At 44.0% G+C, this 17453-nt stretch overlaps 1 protein-coding gene across 1 annotated transcript in view; it reads left to right on the top strand.

Moving 5' to 3' along the window:
• Positions 1-17453, top strand: part of NRG2 (neuregulin 2) — a 314981-nt gene that overhangs the window by 251128 nt on the left and 46400 nt on the right. The window contains 1 exon segment of the mRNA XM_030573771.1: positions 6668-6726. Coding sequence (XP_030429631.1) covers positions 6668-6726 — 59 coding nt within the window.

Below are 17453 nucleotides of genomic sequence, written 5' to 3'. Positions count from 1 at the left end.
CATACCCCCCCCTTCATCATCTCCTTTGCAAGTCCCAGTCTTATTAATCTCTCCTCATATGGAAGCTGTTCCATATCCCTAATCATTTTTGTTGCCCTTTTCTGAACCTTTTCTAACTCCAATTTACCATTTTTGACATGGGCTGACCACATCCATATGCAGTATTCAAGATGTGGATGTACCATGGATTTATATAGCGGCAATATGATATTTTCTATCTTGTTATCTAACCCTTTTTTAATGATTCCCAACATTCTGTTCGCTTTTTTGATTTCTCTCCCACCCCCTTTTTTGTGTGTGTGGTGGGTGAGAAATGAATGGGTTGTAAAAGGAGGCAATGAGTTGTATATTTCAGCAACTGGGAGGTTGGCAGAGTAAAGGTTTGTGCATGTTAACAGCATGTATTGGGGCATTGCTGAAAGAGGGCAGAGTTAAGGTTGCACGGGTAACCTTAACTGTGAAATTTCCTCATTTTCAGATGTCTGAGTTTTGCTTTACTCAGCAGTCTTCAAAGGGATGACCTACCACCAACCAATCTTAAAAAAAAAGCAGAATTGCCATGAATTTCCTAGGAAAAATTTCCAGGAAAAGCTCGGTTAGTAGTCATTTAGGCAGTTGTTTATATCGTGTCCCACAGTTAGCATACTGAACCAGCTCCCCACACCCTTGCCTTGCACACACATCAGTTGTGCTTCAGTATGCCTCCCAAGCTATGCCCCTGACCCATTCAGTGTGTTTCCCTGCCTCCAGACTGGCCCCCTCCCCACTACTGTAGCTGGGCCTCTCCACCACAATTAGGGAAAGCATCTCCCTGAACTCTTCACTCTTTGGTATACAAATGTTTCTAGTGCCTCCCTTCTCCTATAACCCAACTCACGTGCAGTGCCTGGAGCAAAGTGGAATAGTGTTCATTTGCAAAGGTGTTGGGGTGCACTGGCAGAGCTGGTGGTGCAGGGGGGTTGGGGTGCACTGGCAGAGCTGGGGGGTGCAAAGGTGTTGGGGTGCGCTGGCAGAGCCGGTGGTGCAGGGGGGTTGGGGTGCACTGGCAGAGCTGGAGATTCAGGGAGGGTTGAGGTGCACTGGCAGAGCTGGGGTACAGGGGTTGAGGTGCACTGGCAGAGATGGGGTGCATGGGGGTTGGGGTGCATTGGCAGAGCTGAGAGTACAGAGGGGTTGGGGTGCACTGGCTGAGCTGGGGGTACATGGGGTTGGGTTGCACTGGCAGAGCTGGGAGTGCAGGAGATTGGGGTGCACTGGCAGAGATGAGGGTGCAGGGGGTTGGGATGTGCTGGCAGAGTTGGGGGTCTGGGGGTTGGGGTGCACTGGGAGAGTTGGAGGTGCACAGAGGATTGGGGTTCACTGGCAGAGCTGGGGATTCAGGGGGTTGGGGTGCACTGGCAGAGCTAGGGTTTAGGGAATTGGGGTGCACTGGTAGAGTTGGGGACATGGGGGTTGGGTGCATGGGCAGATCTTGAGGATTGCCAGGCCTCCCACACCTGAGTCCATAATCTTTCTTGCCTCTCCTACCATCTATCCCTGTTTATCCCCCTCCATAACCTCCCTCTCCTCACTGCAGCCCCAAGGCTCTCTGCTCATCCCTCTCCACTTCTCCCTCCCCTAACAGCCCTCCCTTCCCCATAAGGACTCACATGTCTGCGTCCTCCCACCCCCCACCCAAAGACTGGTTCCATTTCCACAAAATAAAATTGCCAGCTGTGATCCACAAATTCCTGTCTCCTCCAGCCATTCAGTCCAAAACTCTGTCTTACGCAGGGGCTCTGATTAACTTACCCATAGTTCCCTTAATGAAAGGGTGAGTTCACAGCAATCCAGAGGGCTGGGATTCACCCAGGCATTACTATCTCTCTGGTTAGCATTACAAGGCAGCAAAAGGGAATCATTGGGGGGAGGGGGTGGGTGGGGCATCAGGGGGAAGGGGTGAAGAGGTGGGGTGGGGCCAAGGTTAGGGCACCGCTGTCTCCCAGTTCTTGGGAGCTTCTGGCACTTCATCTCCCTGCCAGCAGGACATCTGTGGACATTCTTTATGTAGACCCCAAGTGTCTGAACATTGAGATACACTGACATCTGCATGGGAGTCAGGCATTTCACCACTGGCCTAACCAAACTGGCACATGGCACTAGTTTGATTTGACTCTACTGCTCCTGACAGCAGATTTTGGAGGCCATGGCTACACTACAGAGCTTATGGTGGGGCAGCTGCACCAATACACCTGCACCGCTGTAGTGCTGCTAATGCAGATGCTCTAAGTCAACCGGAGAGAGCTCTCCCATTGCTTAATCACTCCAAGCCCAGCGAGCGGCGGACACTAAGGCGGCAGGAGATGCTCTCCCACTGACATAGCGTTGTCCGCACCAGTGCTTAGGTCGGTGTAATTTACGGTACTCGGAGTGTGTGTGTGTGGCTTATTTACACCCCTGAGCGGCATAACTTATTCTGACATAAGCTGTAGCATAGCCATAGCCTATGTCTAGTGTCATCATGTTCAAACATGCCATGATATTCCTCCCGATAGCACCACTTTCAGAACAGGTTGTGTGACTGTGAATTGACTCTTCTAGGAACCTGAGACAATGACGCAGTAATGTACTTGGGATTGCCTTACCCATTGAAAGTTACCAGGAAGTGGAGATTTTCCAGCCAGGGTCTAGTAGCAGCATTTGCAAATTATTAGCAATAGTAAAATAGCATTAGCAATAGTAAAAATATCCTAACCAACAATGAATAGGGAGCTCGGTCTGTTTAGTTGATCAAAGAGAAGATTGAGATTCACTTGATTACAGTGTATAAGGAGCAAATATTGGGTACTAAAGGGCTCATTGAGCTAGCACAGAAAGCTAGAACGGGAAGTTTAAGCCAAACACATTCCAATTAGAAACAAGGCATGAATTTCTAACAGAGGGTGATCAGCCCTGGAACAAACTACCAAGGACAGCAGCAAATATTCCATCTCTTGAAGTCTTCAAATCAAGACCGGCCTGGACTGTCAATTCAAGTTAATGGGCTCAGTACAGGGGTATCTGAATGACCTGTATTACACAAGTCAGACTAGATGATCTGTTGGGTCTTTCTGGCCCAAAAATCTATGAATAATATTTTGCACGTCTATACTGGCTTTAGTTTAAGGTTCACAAAGCATGTTACAAACACTGAACTGCCTAGCTTCCTAGCAGAATCTGAATGTATAACAGGAGACTCTCAGCTGCCCCAGAGCTCCACACAGCACATTCTGGAGTGAGTGGGACAAGGTTGGGTGTCAGCTGTCTTTGGATGCCCTGTTAGAGGGGAGTCCTCCAGCTCAGAGGTGTCTGCATTCCCCTTCTGGGTAATCGCAGCAGTGTGGATGGGGAACCATGCAGCCCTAGTCTGCACAGCCCTCCCTCACACAGATGGGGAACCTGGTCTGGCCCCCTCCTCATGCACAAGCATATACATGTTTGTGTTTCCAACAAGGGAGGGAAATGTTACAATCAAAAAGAAAAAACAACATCCTCTCCATTTCTAAAGCATTCAGGGGAGCATTCCACTTTCTAACCTCTCCCTCCTTTTCAAAACAGGTAAATGTAGGACCAAAGCAAGTTGACAGTGTTCCTTTAAACAAGTAAACACAAGAAGTTGAAACGCTGCCCTTTTCTTGTACTGAATTGCCACTGAATTATTTGTATATTCATAGTGTATTCCTTAAATATACACTTTGCAAGAAAAAACAGTTCTATTTACCTCTGAGCAACAGTACAGAGTTAATCTGTCAACATGTGTTTGAACTAAAAAGCTTTGATCATGCTAAATGTTGCATATCATTAAAAAATAAACTATTCCTTCCCTCTCCCCTGTAATTTATCTGTAGACTGGCAGAAAGTACTACTGTGAATTTGGTGGAGGGAAGATGTCTGTTTTCTATGGAGTATGGAGCTGCCAATAATTCAGTCAGCATTATATAAAAATTAGCATGCCCCTCTGCAGCTAGTAGATCACATTCATCCTTGGCAGCGGCAGCTCCAGGCACCAGCGCTCCAAGTGCGTGCCTGGGCCGGCAAGCGGCGGGCGGCAGCCTGCCAGTTCCTGCGAGGGCGGCAGTCAGGCAGCCTTTGGCGGCATACCTGTGGGAGGTCTGCTGATCCCGCGGATTTGGCAGTGGGTAGGCTGAATCCACGGGACCGGGGACCTCCCGCAGGCATGCCGCCGAAGGCTGCCTGCTGTGCTTGGGGCAGCAAAAAAGCTAGACCCGCCCCCTGATCCCTGGTGTAACTTCAGTGAAGTCAGCAAAGTTATGCTGCGGAGGAATTTGGAGTCTAATTCCCTTTTCCTATGTGAGCCAAAAATGCTGATGCTACTATGATTATGACAGTAGGTCTACCCATGAATCACAGAAAAACACATAAGAACTAAAGTGCTGACCGTAATCTAATCATCCTTGAGGTCAGGTTGAATGTAGACATTCAAAAATATATCAAGACAACTGAAACTTTGATGGGGCATATATAATGGAGTGGGAGAGAAAGAGGAAACAGCCCCAGTCTCAAGCTTCCAACTTTCCTGTTTTAAATGAAACGTATCTCTCGGTCTCTGATCTGTTGGCTGATAGAGATCTAGCCGTCACTGTAGGACCAACAATTCTTTTCAATCTAATGAGTACTAGGATTTCCCCAGGATGAGAGTCCGGGGCAAACTATTCTGGTGGGGGGTTGACAATGGGAGATTCTAAAGTGGAGATACTCAGACCTCAGTGGGTCAGAAGTCAAATTAGCAATCAACATTACCCAAAAGAGCCACAGTCGTGTGACTCCATTGCTTCATTTACTATTATCTCTACATCTGTATTATTGTCACCACAAAATTACTGACCAAGTATCATTATTTTATCAACTACAGTCGGTTAGTAACATAGTAAAAGCATCCTGATTGGTTAGTAATTAAATCACACAGTGTTTTAATATCATGTGCCGCAGAGAACCACGGGAGACACATTAAAAAGCCACTTGCAGCTCCCGAGCCTCAGGCTGAGTATTGGAGCTCTACAGTGTGTAATATACAAAGACTGCTGCCAGCCAGAGCCCAGCTGACTGAATAGGAGGTAACCCTGGCCATTGTGATGTCACCAAAGGATGGGCGGCCTGTGCCAGGAGAGGGAGTTGGGTGATGAGAGAGCTCATTTGGGATCAGAGAGAGAGGTCTGTGAGTTAGACAGAGGGAGTGGAGAGTCAGGGACAGATACGGACAGTGTTGGGGAACTACCTGGTTAGGCTAGGAGAAAGGGTGGAGAAGGAGAACGAGGAAGAAAGGAGCCATCATCGGTTTTGGAGAATCATTTGAATTGTTCAGGGTTAAACCTCCAAACTCCAACTTTTTGAGGTTCATTCCTATGGGTCAAGTTAAAAGAACCTTCCGACAAAGCAACTTTCTCGTCCTTTTGGACTGGCCTTGCCAACAACATGTTACATGCATCAGTGCTAAATGTCGTGGTTCCAGTGCCTCCCATGTGTAACTCTGCCCCTGAACACTGAACGCCAATAACTAAACACACTCAGGGATCTTGTCCAGGCATATCACTGGTTTGCTGGTGCCTGAGCCACAAATCAAAATCTTGACCCTGTTACACCACTGTAATGACTGGAGTGGAGTTCCTGTGGATTTACACTTGTGTAACTGATGGCTGAATATGGCCTTGTGCTTGCAGATCATCCTGGTGCAGTAATAGTGACTGTGGGAGTCATGAGACCCCTGCATCTGAACAGAGTCTTGGGAGCTTCTTCCAGTGCAGTTTTATTGTCTGTCCCTTACCGTGGAAAACCATTGAGAATGCTCTCTCCATAACCCCAACACAACAGTTTCCCTGGCAGAGTGCTGGAGCTTCCTGCAGTGCCTCTAGGGAATAACAGCATTAGATGGAGTAGGACACTTGCCATGCACCACTTCCAAATAGCTCTATCACTCTGTGGTACTTGCTGCCAGTCTATGTACGTAGTGACATAACACTAGTCTCCAAGAAGGTTGCTCGATAGCACAGAACCTACCTACCTCTTGTCAGGTGGCAGCTGGTAGAGGTGATTAGCAATCAGCAGGTGAGTAGAAAGGTGACTGGCCTAGAATGAAAGGATGGGTTTGCTGACACTTGGTCGCAAAAAGAACAGAATATTAACATAAAGGAAGCCTGATTAAACAAAGCAGAGATTAAATGCAGGAACTGTACATAAAGCTTTTAACTTTTATTTTTCCATTCATCACTATGCACTTTTATTTCTAACCATAGCCTCGAGGATGCTGCCAGATTTGTTCTGTGATTTGTCCCCTTTTCCTCCTCCAGATGTCCAAATGGATTCTTCGGACAGAGATGTTTGGAAAAACTGCCTTTGCGATTGTACATGCCAGATCCTAAGCAAAGTATGTTTGAAGACAAAAAATGCACCACACTACTTAAATCTCCTGGGCACAGCACAGCACTGGACTTAGAGTGGTCTAGCCAGGGGCATGTTTTGATATAATGTTTGGGTTAGAGTTTAGGGAAACAGGTAAGGGATCAGGCTGAAAGCAAATCATAGGAATCGTTGAAGGGATCTGAGGTGGCATCAGGAGGGGCCGCATTTCAGTCCACTTTGATATCATTTTGCTATCTTGTTTCTCTCTTTCTGGTTTTCTTTCTTTCGTTAGGTGTCCGATTGAATTCACTGGGGACCGGTGTGAGCACTTCGCAATGGTCAGCTTCTCCAGTATGTCTCTTTCTACTTCTCTTTCTCCCTGATTATCGTAGCACTGTGTGACATCTTTAAAGCAGGTTCTTCCATTCCTTTGGGCCCCGTTCTCCTCTTTTTATGCCCGCCTAGCTCTAACTGATATTAATGGGAGCTAAGTGAGTGCTGCTAAGGGGAAAATGAAAGCCCTCACTGTCTCACAATCATTTCAAATGGTCCTTGCTTTCACTTGTAATCAAATGTAATGTAGGATTTTACAGTTCGCTCTTTTCATACAAAATCCAAATAAGAAAAGATTTTCAAGTGTGCTGTGGAGAACGGGTTGAGTGATAAGAAACTTCTCTTAACATTATTATCACATGAGGAACTGGGAAAGTGGGATCTGTGCGTTTCTCTGTACCAGTCTGGGAATCATAGGTAGGGCTGGGCTGAAGACCACCAATTACTTCAGAAGAACGGCCATATTGGGTCAGATCAGTGGTCCATCTAGCCCAATATCCTGTCTTCTGACAGTGGCCAATACCAGGTGCTTCAGAGGGAATGAACAGAACAGATCAATGTATCGAGTGACACATCTCCTGTCATCCAGTCTGAACTCCTGGCAGTCTTGGTCATTGGTGCACCTACCCTCCAGGAACTTATCTAATTATTTTTTTGAACCCAGTTATACTTTTGGTTTTCACAATATTTCCTTGCATTTTCTCAGAGTCTAGGCTGTGTTTACTTTTCCAGCAGCTAAGCCAAGCTTCACTCATGGTGAAATTGAGCATAAAGAACGAGAGTACTTGTGGCACCTTAGAGACTAACCAATTTATTTGAGCATAAGCTTTCATGGGCTACAGCCCACTTCATCGGATGCATAGACTGGAACATACAGCAAGTAGATATTTATATATAGAGAACATGAAAATGTGGAAGTAGCCATACTGTAAGCCACTTTTCATGTTCTCTGTATGTATACATATCTTCTTGCTGTATTTTCCAGTCTATGCATCCAACGAAGTGGGCTGTAGCCCATGAAAGCTTATGCTCAAATAAATTTGTTAGTCTCTAAGGTGCCACAAGTACTCCTGTTCTTTTTCCAGATACAGACTAACACGACTGCTACTCTGAAACCTGTGAAATTGAGATTACTTACTGCGAGCTTTGGGTCAAACCCTGAAGTCTTTAAGGACTGGATTATGGCTGTTCCTTTCAGAAGTTCTGGGTGGTGCACCTCCTGAAGAGAAGTAGCCATCAGATATCCCTCCCTGAGACAGAGTTCCTCCCGCGTCTCCCCAGGGGATATGGCAGCCTTACAGTTCCTCCGACGCAGGGGAGTGCCTGACTTAGATTACTGAGTTTTTCATTTTTACTAGGTCCCTGTTTAGACAAACTTCCTTTGTATCCATGTCAGCAGGAGTTTGTAGTGGGAGTGTAAAACTCAGGGGGAAATTCTGATCTCAGTGTAAATCAGAAGTAACACCATTGAAGCCATTGGACTTGCTCTGGATTTACACCAGTATAACTAAGAATCCAGCCCCAGGTAAGGACAACAGGCGTTGGCCTTTTCAAATGGCCAATTATGCAACCTTTACACTGAGTAGTACATATGCGAGTAGCCCGCTTGACTTCAGTGGGACTGCTTGTATGAGTAAGTACTATGCAGAATGAATAAAAGTTGTAGAATCAGGCCGTTAATTAGCAGCATACACTCAGTTAAAAAAAATATGAAAGCATTTGTTGTGTCCAGTGACAGAGTGTGTGCTCTCGATGCGATCCTGGCTACCTGGCTTACAGTTGCGTCCCAAGTTCTAGCAGCTCAGCCAGTCTTTCAGAATTTGTGCATTTATGAGGTTTGTGAACATGGGTTGGGAGCTTCTAAAATGTTTGTCCAGATATTTCTCCTTAGCTTTTGTCATTGTTTCGCTGCTTTGCAAAATGTATACCAGGTACAATACAAGGGCTTAGGGCATTGCGCAGGAAGTATTTTTAAAACTTGCTCAGTTCATCTAGTTATTTGCCCCTAATTTTCATCAAAGGGAGCCTTATAGCTAAAGAACACCAGATCTTTCTAAGTGAAACTATTCAGAGAGATCACCATTGCGATGTCATTATTTGCCAACAGTCATCACATACCTGGTGATATCTAAGATCTATCCTTACAAATTCCTAGAGCAGTGATAATAGTAGATATCAGTGGTAACTATGTAGTAACAGCTGGGAAATGTTAACTTTATAATAGTTTCTACTGCATGCACAAATAAGATGCAATGGGCTTTGTCAATGAGGATTTGGCTAGAGATGAGTGAAAATTGGATTTCTGCCCCATGGAAAATGTTGCTGTTTTAACATTTTGTTTTTTTCCCAAATGGGGATGCAAAGTTTAAATATCAAATTTTTGCTCAGAACAAAACATTCCAAAAAATTAAATTTAGAAATGGCACAATTTTTTTTTCCGCATTTTTGATCAAAATGACACATTTTCTGAATCAGAACATTGTGTGAACTGACTCAAAATGTTTCATTTTGTGCTAGTTCAACATTAAACTGCATTTCCCGATAGTAGCATATTGACGTGTGGGAGTTATAGTTCAGGTAGGACTCCTCTATTCCCTCCTATGGGCTCCCTGCCCAGGCCACATTTACTATGATGCACCCACAGCCATGTGACTCCCAGCATGGTCAAGGAGAGGTGTCATAATTTTTGCAAAGAAATTTTGCCACTTTCTTGCAATCAAAATAGCTTTTTAATGAAAACAGTGAGTTCTTATCAGTGAGAAGTTCCTTTTGTTTTTTCAGAACATTCACAGAAAGAACAAACTATGCTTTGATTTTTTTGCAAGACTGTAAAAATTTGATTTTTTTCATTGGTGATGAGAATTTTTTATTATATTCATGGTTTAAAATGACACTGTCAACTTTAAAATCACATATTACAATTGAACCCGTTTCTTGACCGACATCAGTTAATGACTCAGTGATTATTAAATATCCAGGTTACCTTTCACTGATTATTTGTTTACTTTTTACATTGGTCTCAGCTTCAGTGATACTAATCAGAGAAGTGAGATTCACCTTTGTTTATAGCTGGTTTCATTTCCAGGTTTGCGGTGCTGCAATGTTTGGATTGCAAACATGGCAGAGGAATGTGTATTTGGTTTCAGATTTTTCCAAATGGAAGATTTAAAGGAAAAAAATAACATTTCTGTTGGGTATTTTTAATTTGTTTGGGTTTTTGTTTTTACAAAATCTAAATATATGGCCCAATAAAAGTTAGCACTGGCTCTTTAATTATCTTTCCACTTCATGCTGTACATGTGATGACAGATCAAAACCTGAAACAGATTCAGACGGATCCAGGGAAAATTTCCAGGGAAAATAAAAAAAACTTGCCTTGTGATTCATATTCCGAGCCCATAGTCAATGAGTAACAGATCATTAAATAAAATAATGAATCACTATGACCACTCTAATGCCTTATTAAACGCTTATTATTTTTTTTTAGATGCTCTTAGCCTGACTGGAGCCTCTGTGCGCTACTGTAATATAAATATTAAATAATCATTTAATGATGGCAAGACATAACCCAAATGCTGAGGCTGATTCTTTGCAAACTGATATAAATTCAGGACACTAGGCTGATAATGATTAGACCCTTCTGCTGCATAGAGGCTAGATACTGAGGAAGATGTACCCAGGGTTCCATCAGACCAAGTGTAGAGTGCTTTCCGAGAGTGACTGCATCCTGGCTGGGCTAAACCCTGGAGTCCATACTCTGTATTTACTCAGACCTTGCTCAGGTAAAACTCCCATTGACCTCAGTGGATGCAGGATCATACTATCTATTTGCCAGATAGCACTGGAGGTTTGTTCTTCTCTGCTTGTCAGAAGAATCCGTTCCCAGACTCTGCTATGGAGGAGCTGAAATAATTGGATGATTTCTTCCCTGCAGAAAGATTTTCCACTTTGCTCTTATGAGCATGTGATTCAGTGGCTATTGCAAGTCCCTGGTGCTAGTTTTTGTCCTTCTGCAGTACCTCCAGAAGCTGGTGTCATGAGCAATTCTAATGCTATTTGCTGCTATGTGACAATACAGTTAAAATATTGAAATTCAGTTTTTCTCTGGATCATGCTTATACTATTTCAGTTTTTCATTTGCTGGGTGTGGGGCAGGGGGGGATTTTCAGGTCAGTACAGAGAAACTCACTGAAATTAGCACTATTGGGAGAAATCTGGAGATTCTTAACTCTGTTTTGATTTAGCCCTTATGCTGGTGAATGGCAACTGATATCAGCTGGTGTTTGCCTGAGTAAAATTTGAGTAAGGGAGCGCCTAAAGTTGATCATGTTTAAATAAGTGGGATTGAGGTGTTTGCTGCATAGATACCAACAGGACTGTGACCTACATTAGAAAGACATTTAAATAGTTTTAATTTAGATTGAAGGAGAATATACAATGAATTTAAAATGCATACAGAATATAATTAAATATATAAAAGAGAAATGTACCTTTGATATTTTAGAATCTTATTAATTGAAAATAAATAGTCTAAGCTTATCTCCATCTCTATGTTTATGAATCATCAAATCATCTTGTGAAAGTATTTTTCATTTCACACTCTTCATGTTTATGTATAATTATGTCTCTGCACAATTATGATTACAGATGTATATAATATATATACAGCAATAGGGATATTATCATCACATAGATTGCAAGCCAAGAATGTTGAAACATTCAGCAACAATCATATCTTCTGCCAGCTTCTGAAAGTCGTATCACATAGCTGTGATGTAATCAGAGGACTGTGAGGGGCACAGCGTAAATATGACCTAAAGTGTAAAACCTCAGTAAAACAGAATGACTTTGGCAGCATTTTAACCAATAATGTGCAAGTGAAGAAAAGTTAGCTCTCCTGACTGGCTAATTTGACTTTAATGTCACAGTCTTACCACCTATTATGCCTGCTCTCTCCCCATCCCACTGTTCATAACGATCGCTAAATCAAACTGTAAGTTTAAAAGAATTACACTATTTGTGTTCCATGTTTGTAATTTTTCGGTGTTTCTCTATTAAGCCCCTGCTGTATCTTGAGGTGTCAACAGGCTTCGTCTGATGCATATCAGCATCCTTTTATATCTTTGCATAGTCTTATAGTGCAGTTTCCTCCCCCCTCCCTTTAGCCCCTTGACTATGTATGGTACAGTGACTGGACTGGAAGTTTACAGTACAGAACTATCATTCTGTAGCCTGAAAAAATGATGAATGTTGCAGCACAATGACTCAGTGTTACCCACAGAGTCTCTTTTGCAATGCAGGGGACAACCGTTTCCCATAGAAAATTTAAAACTCCAGTGTGTGTCCCAAATTCTGCCCTCAGGTATAATTATCCACCTCCCATTGACACCAGTAAGAGTTGTCGGTCTGTATTTTGGTCCCAAACATGGGCCTCGTCCAAAGGCCTTTGAAGTGAATGGAAGTTTTTCCATTGAATTCAATGGGCTTTGGATGAATCCCCATATGCTTACATAGGACTTTTTAAAAGCCATTTTAAATCCTTGTTTTAAGCATACTACAGTTTCAGTTATACTGTGCTTAGGTGCCCAGCTCTAGCTCAGATCACAGGATTCAGTAATAGCAGCAGCTTTCTTGGATTCTTGAGCTTATAGAAGTAGAAATTTTGTCTGTTTCTTTTGTTCACCTTCTCTTCAAAATGTTTCTTTCACATAAAACATTATTGGGCACCACATGACTGCATTACATATACATCAAAATATTTTTATTTACTTAGATTTCCACTATCTTTTGCTTCTGTTTTCCTGCAGTATGACGCTGTGGCCTAAAATGCAGCAAAAGAGCTAGATTGAGACTCAACAACATAATTTGCTAACAAAACGTTGCAGCTGCATTGCACTGACTGAACAATCCCTACTCCATAAAACCATGCCATTGGTTCTGATACAGGTTGTTACCATATAATCCTGTTCCATACCGAGCCATGTCTTTGGATGTAATGTTGATCTTTCCTGGCTGAGGAAGCCTCTTAAAGCCATAGCTGCAGCAGCTATTGTCTCTTCAGTAGAGTCTTCTCTCTCTTTTCCTGACTGAGCTGTCACAGCACAGTTAGCCAGATCTCATGGTTTTCAGTTTTATTAGCATCACTAACTGCGGCACTGTTACTGTGCCCCAGTTAGTGATGCTAATAAAACTGAAAACCCCAGGTTCCAGTTCTATTAGTTGCACAGATTGTTATAAACTTTCCTAAGACATCTGGCCAGCACAGAGGGACTTAGCCATGTGATGATGTGAAGTGATATAGGGACAAACCACAATCAGGTGGTCAGTGATCTCAGCTTGTACATGGACCTTTAACAACCTGTCTCCACTGGGAGCCCATATTTCATAAGGCTTTTATTAGCCTTTTCACTTACGTTATAGCACGTACTCCCATACACTGCTGGAAGTTCACACTGCACTTACTGTCTGAGACAACTTGAGAGAGCTAAGTCAACAGAATATGGCATCTTAATAGGAGTTCACTTGCTAAGGTCATGGGAGTTATAGATGTGAAGATAAATTCCCAGGTGCAGGTTTAGTCCAACACTTCATTTATTGACATACGCCATTGCCTGATATTCTGTGATATCTTGAACAGTGGGGCATTGTCTTCTTGTTGGCATTAAGGTGACTACATGTTCCTAAGCCTAGGCAGGTCTCAGGGGCAATACCCATTAAGGCAAAACACACTGCCACTGTGTCTTCCCAAAATTTAAGACAAAAGTGCTTCCCAAAAGGAAGACTGAGTTAATCTAACCAATCCCATCCTCTCCTAACCACTCAGGTTATATTTCTTTTCCTCTTGAGTGCTTCACCCTTCGTGGACTCTCCAGCAAAACCGAATTAATGTTGCTGATATTCTTGCAGCTGCGGGTATGTTGCTGCTAAATAAATATTAGCAATAAAATGGTCAGAGATTCTCCAGTACTGAACACATCACAGGTTCAGGGTAACTGCACCTGTATTTCCCTCTTCATAGTCCACTCCAGGAGTGTACAGTCAGCCATCAGCTGTTTCTGGGCAGGGACTCTTGTCCCACTCCCTTATGACTGGGGGTATTAAGGCTGCACAGCTCCCTGCCTTACACTGTGATATCCCCAGCAAGCCAGTCTGCCAATGCCTGTGCATTTCTTTCTCTCTGAGGGCTATCACCAGCATATTGCCAGCAGTTACAAATTATCACCCAGCTCTTTCTAAGCAAGCACATTTATTCTTAAGGTTAAAGCATTACGGAGAATACATCATAAAAACAATAAACAGATTTAAACACACACACCTTACCAGAAGCCACCTGCCAATCTTATGGGGCCCTCATAGGCCAGTCTTTCCAACCCTTCCACAAGGGCCGAGGCACCTCTTGGACAGAAGAACCTGTCTGTTTTTTGGATCAAAAAGAAACCCTGTGTCAATTCAAACTCAGCCTTTTAGACTCAGTGACTCACCTGAATCGCCTCCCACTGTTTTTAATTCCTGGTGGAGCTGAGGTGACCCTCCCCCTTGGAGTAGAACACAATCATACATCAACCATTCTGACATTTAATAAATGGTCCCCAAAGATACTGCATGGGGTTGCAATATCTGTCTTAGAACAATTACTGGATTTTCTTTGGGAAGTCTGAGTTTTCCTGGGTTGGATTCTCATCTCCCAGGGAAACTCTAAGAGTTGTGATTTCTGCATTTGTGGTCAGGTCCTAGGCTCCTCTCATTCACCCTGGTGTAATGAGGGAGTTATTATATTGAAGTCAAGGAGTAATGATAGTAAAACCAGTGTATGGGAGAGGAAAATCGGGTCTTGTCTTTCCTTAGTGAAGTGGCTAAATCCCTAGTGGTCCTTCCCAAAAGACTGCACTGTTTAATCCTGAATCAAGAGTTAAAGGCAGCAGCAAAGCTCTTCAAAGTACTTGGCAAGTTTCCCTCCAGTTATGCTTCAACAATAAAATGTCTCAGCCACATGAGGGACTATTTTGTTTCCAACTTCAGCAATTCCTGTTCTTGGATGTGATGTTGTTACCATGATAACTCTGGTTGACCTGGGGAATTTTATCAGTGGATCTCACGAGAGCACCCATGCTGGGACTTGGGGACAGTCTTTACCTTCCTTTGTCTGCACACGTATATGCTTGTGTTACAGGGCTGGTGCCAAAACCACCGCTCTTGCAAAGATGTCTTTCTGAAGAATCTTAGGGCTAGTTTAGACTAGAAGTGCTACAGTTGCACCAATGCACCTGCACCTCTATAGTGTGTCTGGTGAAGACGCTCTGTGTCAATGGGAGAGAGCTCTCCTGTCTGCATAATAAAACCTTATCTGTGAGAGGCAGTAGCTATGTCAGTGGGAGAAGCTCTTCCACCAGCATAGCGCTGTCCCCACCAGTGCTTAGGTCAGTGTAACTTAGTCACTCGGGGGGTGGCTTATTCACACCCCTGAGCAACATAAGTTATACCAACATAGGTGGTGGTGTGTTCAACCAAGCCCTTAGTCAGTAACAATATTGGTCACCATTTCTTGAGATCAGATCTGTCCTCCTCCATTTTATACAATATCCCAAGGGACTGGGAGAGCCCTCTTTTTCAACCATCCCCTGAAAAGATTGCCAGAGCTCTGGTCAACAGGTCTCCAAGGGTTTTGTAAAACACAGAGATAATTCCCTCACACCCTGGTGAACTGGAGACATTGGAAAAATTAGTGCTATAAACAACACCCCTTCCAGTGAAGACAGTTCAGGGATCAGCATGTTAACTCAAATGTCTATATTTAAATTTTATCCAGTTGTGGAACAGTTTAGAATTTTGTGACTGTGGCAAACCCAGGACAAATAGCTACCAAAGGAGGGATAGTAATTAGTCCCAGAGGGGGCTAAAAGGCCTCTCCCTATTCACTGAGGGGAGATAACCATGGAGAAATAAGGTTCAGCTGGAACAGGGGTTGCCAGGGAACTAATTAGGTTCAGCTGGCCCAAATTGCTGGAGACCTTTTAAAACCGTCCCTGGCAGGGAAGCAGGGGGGGGGGGGGGAGTGAGAGAAGCAGAGAAGCTGCCAGCGAGTAGGTGCAGCAAGACTCTGAACTCTTCCAGCCAGGAAGACTTGCACTCTTCCCAGAAGGGGAGAAAAACAGAGCAAGGGACTGCCTGAGAAAAGGATCAGCCAGACCCTGCGTGACCGGGAAGGACTTTACTTTGCCCAAGCCTGTGTCTCCAAGGAAAAAGGAGACTGAGCCAGCAGAGGAGAAACAGGTACTTTGCCACGGTGACACAGTGTAGAATTCTGCTGGATCCATTTATGTTTTTTTCTTCTGAGTCCTGAAAGTTCACCTCAAGTTTGCTATGCATTCTTTTCCTGTTCATCTTGCTGGTGATTTTTCTAAGTGTGTATATGTCATAAACAGATAGTTAAGGGTTAATAAAAGCAGCAAAAGTAAGTAAGTCCCTGGGCCTGCGCCACTTCCAGTAGCTCCCATTGGCCCAGAGCAGTGAACCACAGCCAGTGGGAGCCGTGATCGGCCGGACCTGCAGACGTGGCAAGTAAACAAACCAGCCTGGCCTGCTAGGGGCTTTCCCTACACAAGCGGTGACCCCAGTTTGAGAAACCCTGTGCTTGACTCTCTGGGATAATGCTGAAACAGAAAGCAAGTTAGCTGGTGGCAGAGCAAGGGAAGGACTTTACCTCTTCAGATGGTTGGCTCAGTCAGCTGGCACAAGATGGTTCAGCATCAGAAGCACATGAGAAACAAGACACTGACCTTCCGACAGCTACTGAATGGCGGGAAGTAAGCCTACTCAGCGTTCTAAAACAGTATCGGCCACGTGGCATCCTCAGTGCAGTTGGGTCTTGTCTCTTCTGACGAGGCTTTCCTGATCCACCTTGTCATGCTGAAAGAAGGGTGTAAAGGAGGGAAAAAAGCTATGGGTTGCATCACATTACAGTGTTGTGCAAACATGGATGGGATGGAGAAACAGCCTCTGATGGTGATTGGAAAGCACAAACACCTTCGTTGTTTCCCTAGAAAGCACTGAAATCTGCCTGCAATCTACAAAAACTCAATCAATGCATGGATGTCAAGTGTGCTGTTTGAGGAGTGCCTTAATAACTGGAACAGGAAGATGCAGCTACAAGACTGATACGTGTGCCACGTAATTGACAATTGCTTGGGTCATTCAGCTAATGTAGAGCTGTCGCACATCGTGTTAAAATTCTTGCCTCTGAACACAACTTCAGTTATGCAGCCAACGAACATGTGTCATTAAAAATGTCAAAGGTCACTGCTGTGCTTGTCTTAATGCATGCGTTATTGCCTCTCTGGATACTGACCCACATCTGCGAGCAGTGGATGTTGCCAAAAACCCCAGATCTGATTAACTTCATCTTGCTAGGGAGTCAGAGACCTCTGTTCTCCTCAGACTGTTCTAAACCACTTCAAAAGGGAGGGTTTTCACCAACCGAAAATGGTGGACACTGATGTGCTGGCCAGTGCTTCTGTTCCTGAAAACCCAACCGCAGAGGAATTGGAGGCCATTGTTAAGTCTCACAGTCATCTGGAGATAGAAGGGGAGGTTTCTTGTGCTTAACTCCTGGAGACAGCAGTGGCTGAAAATCCCCACCAGGCTGATGAGGCACTAGAAGATAGTGCCTCTGATAATGAACCCAAAGAGCATCCCCCCACAGATCAACTACGTGCCGGGGACATTTTTGGCAGGATATGCCAGAGTCA

This window comes from Gopherus evgoodei, chromosome 8, assembly GCF_007399415.2.
Source record: "Gopherus evgoodei ecotype Sinaloan lineage chromosome 8, rGopEvg1_v1.p, whole genome shotgun sequence".
Lineage (NCBI taxonomy): Eukaryota > Metazoa > Chordata > Testudines > Testudinidae > Gopherus > Gopherus evgoodei.
The sequence above is the reverse complement of the archived record's forward strand: the minus strand, read 5'-3'. Positions and strand labels throughout refer to the sequence as shown.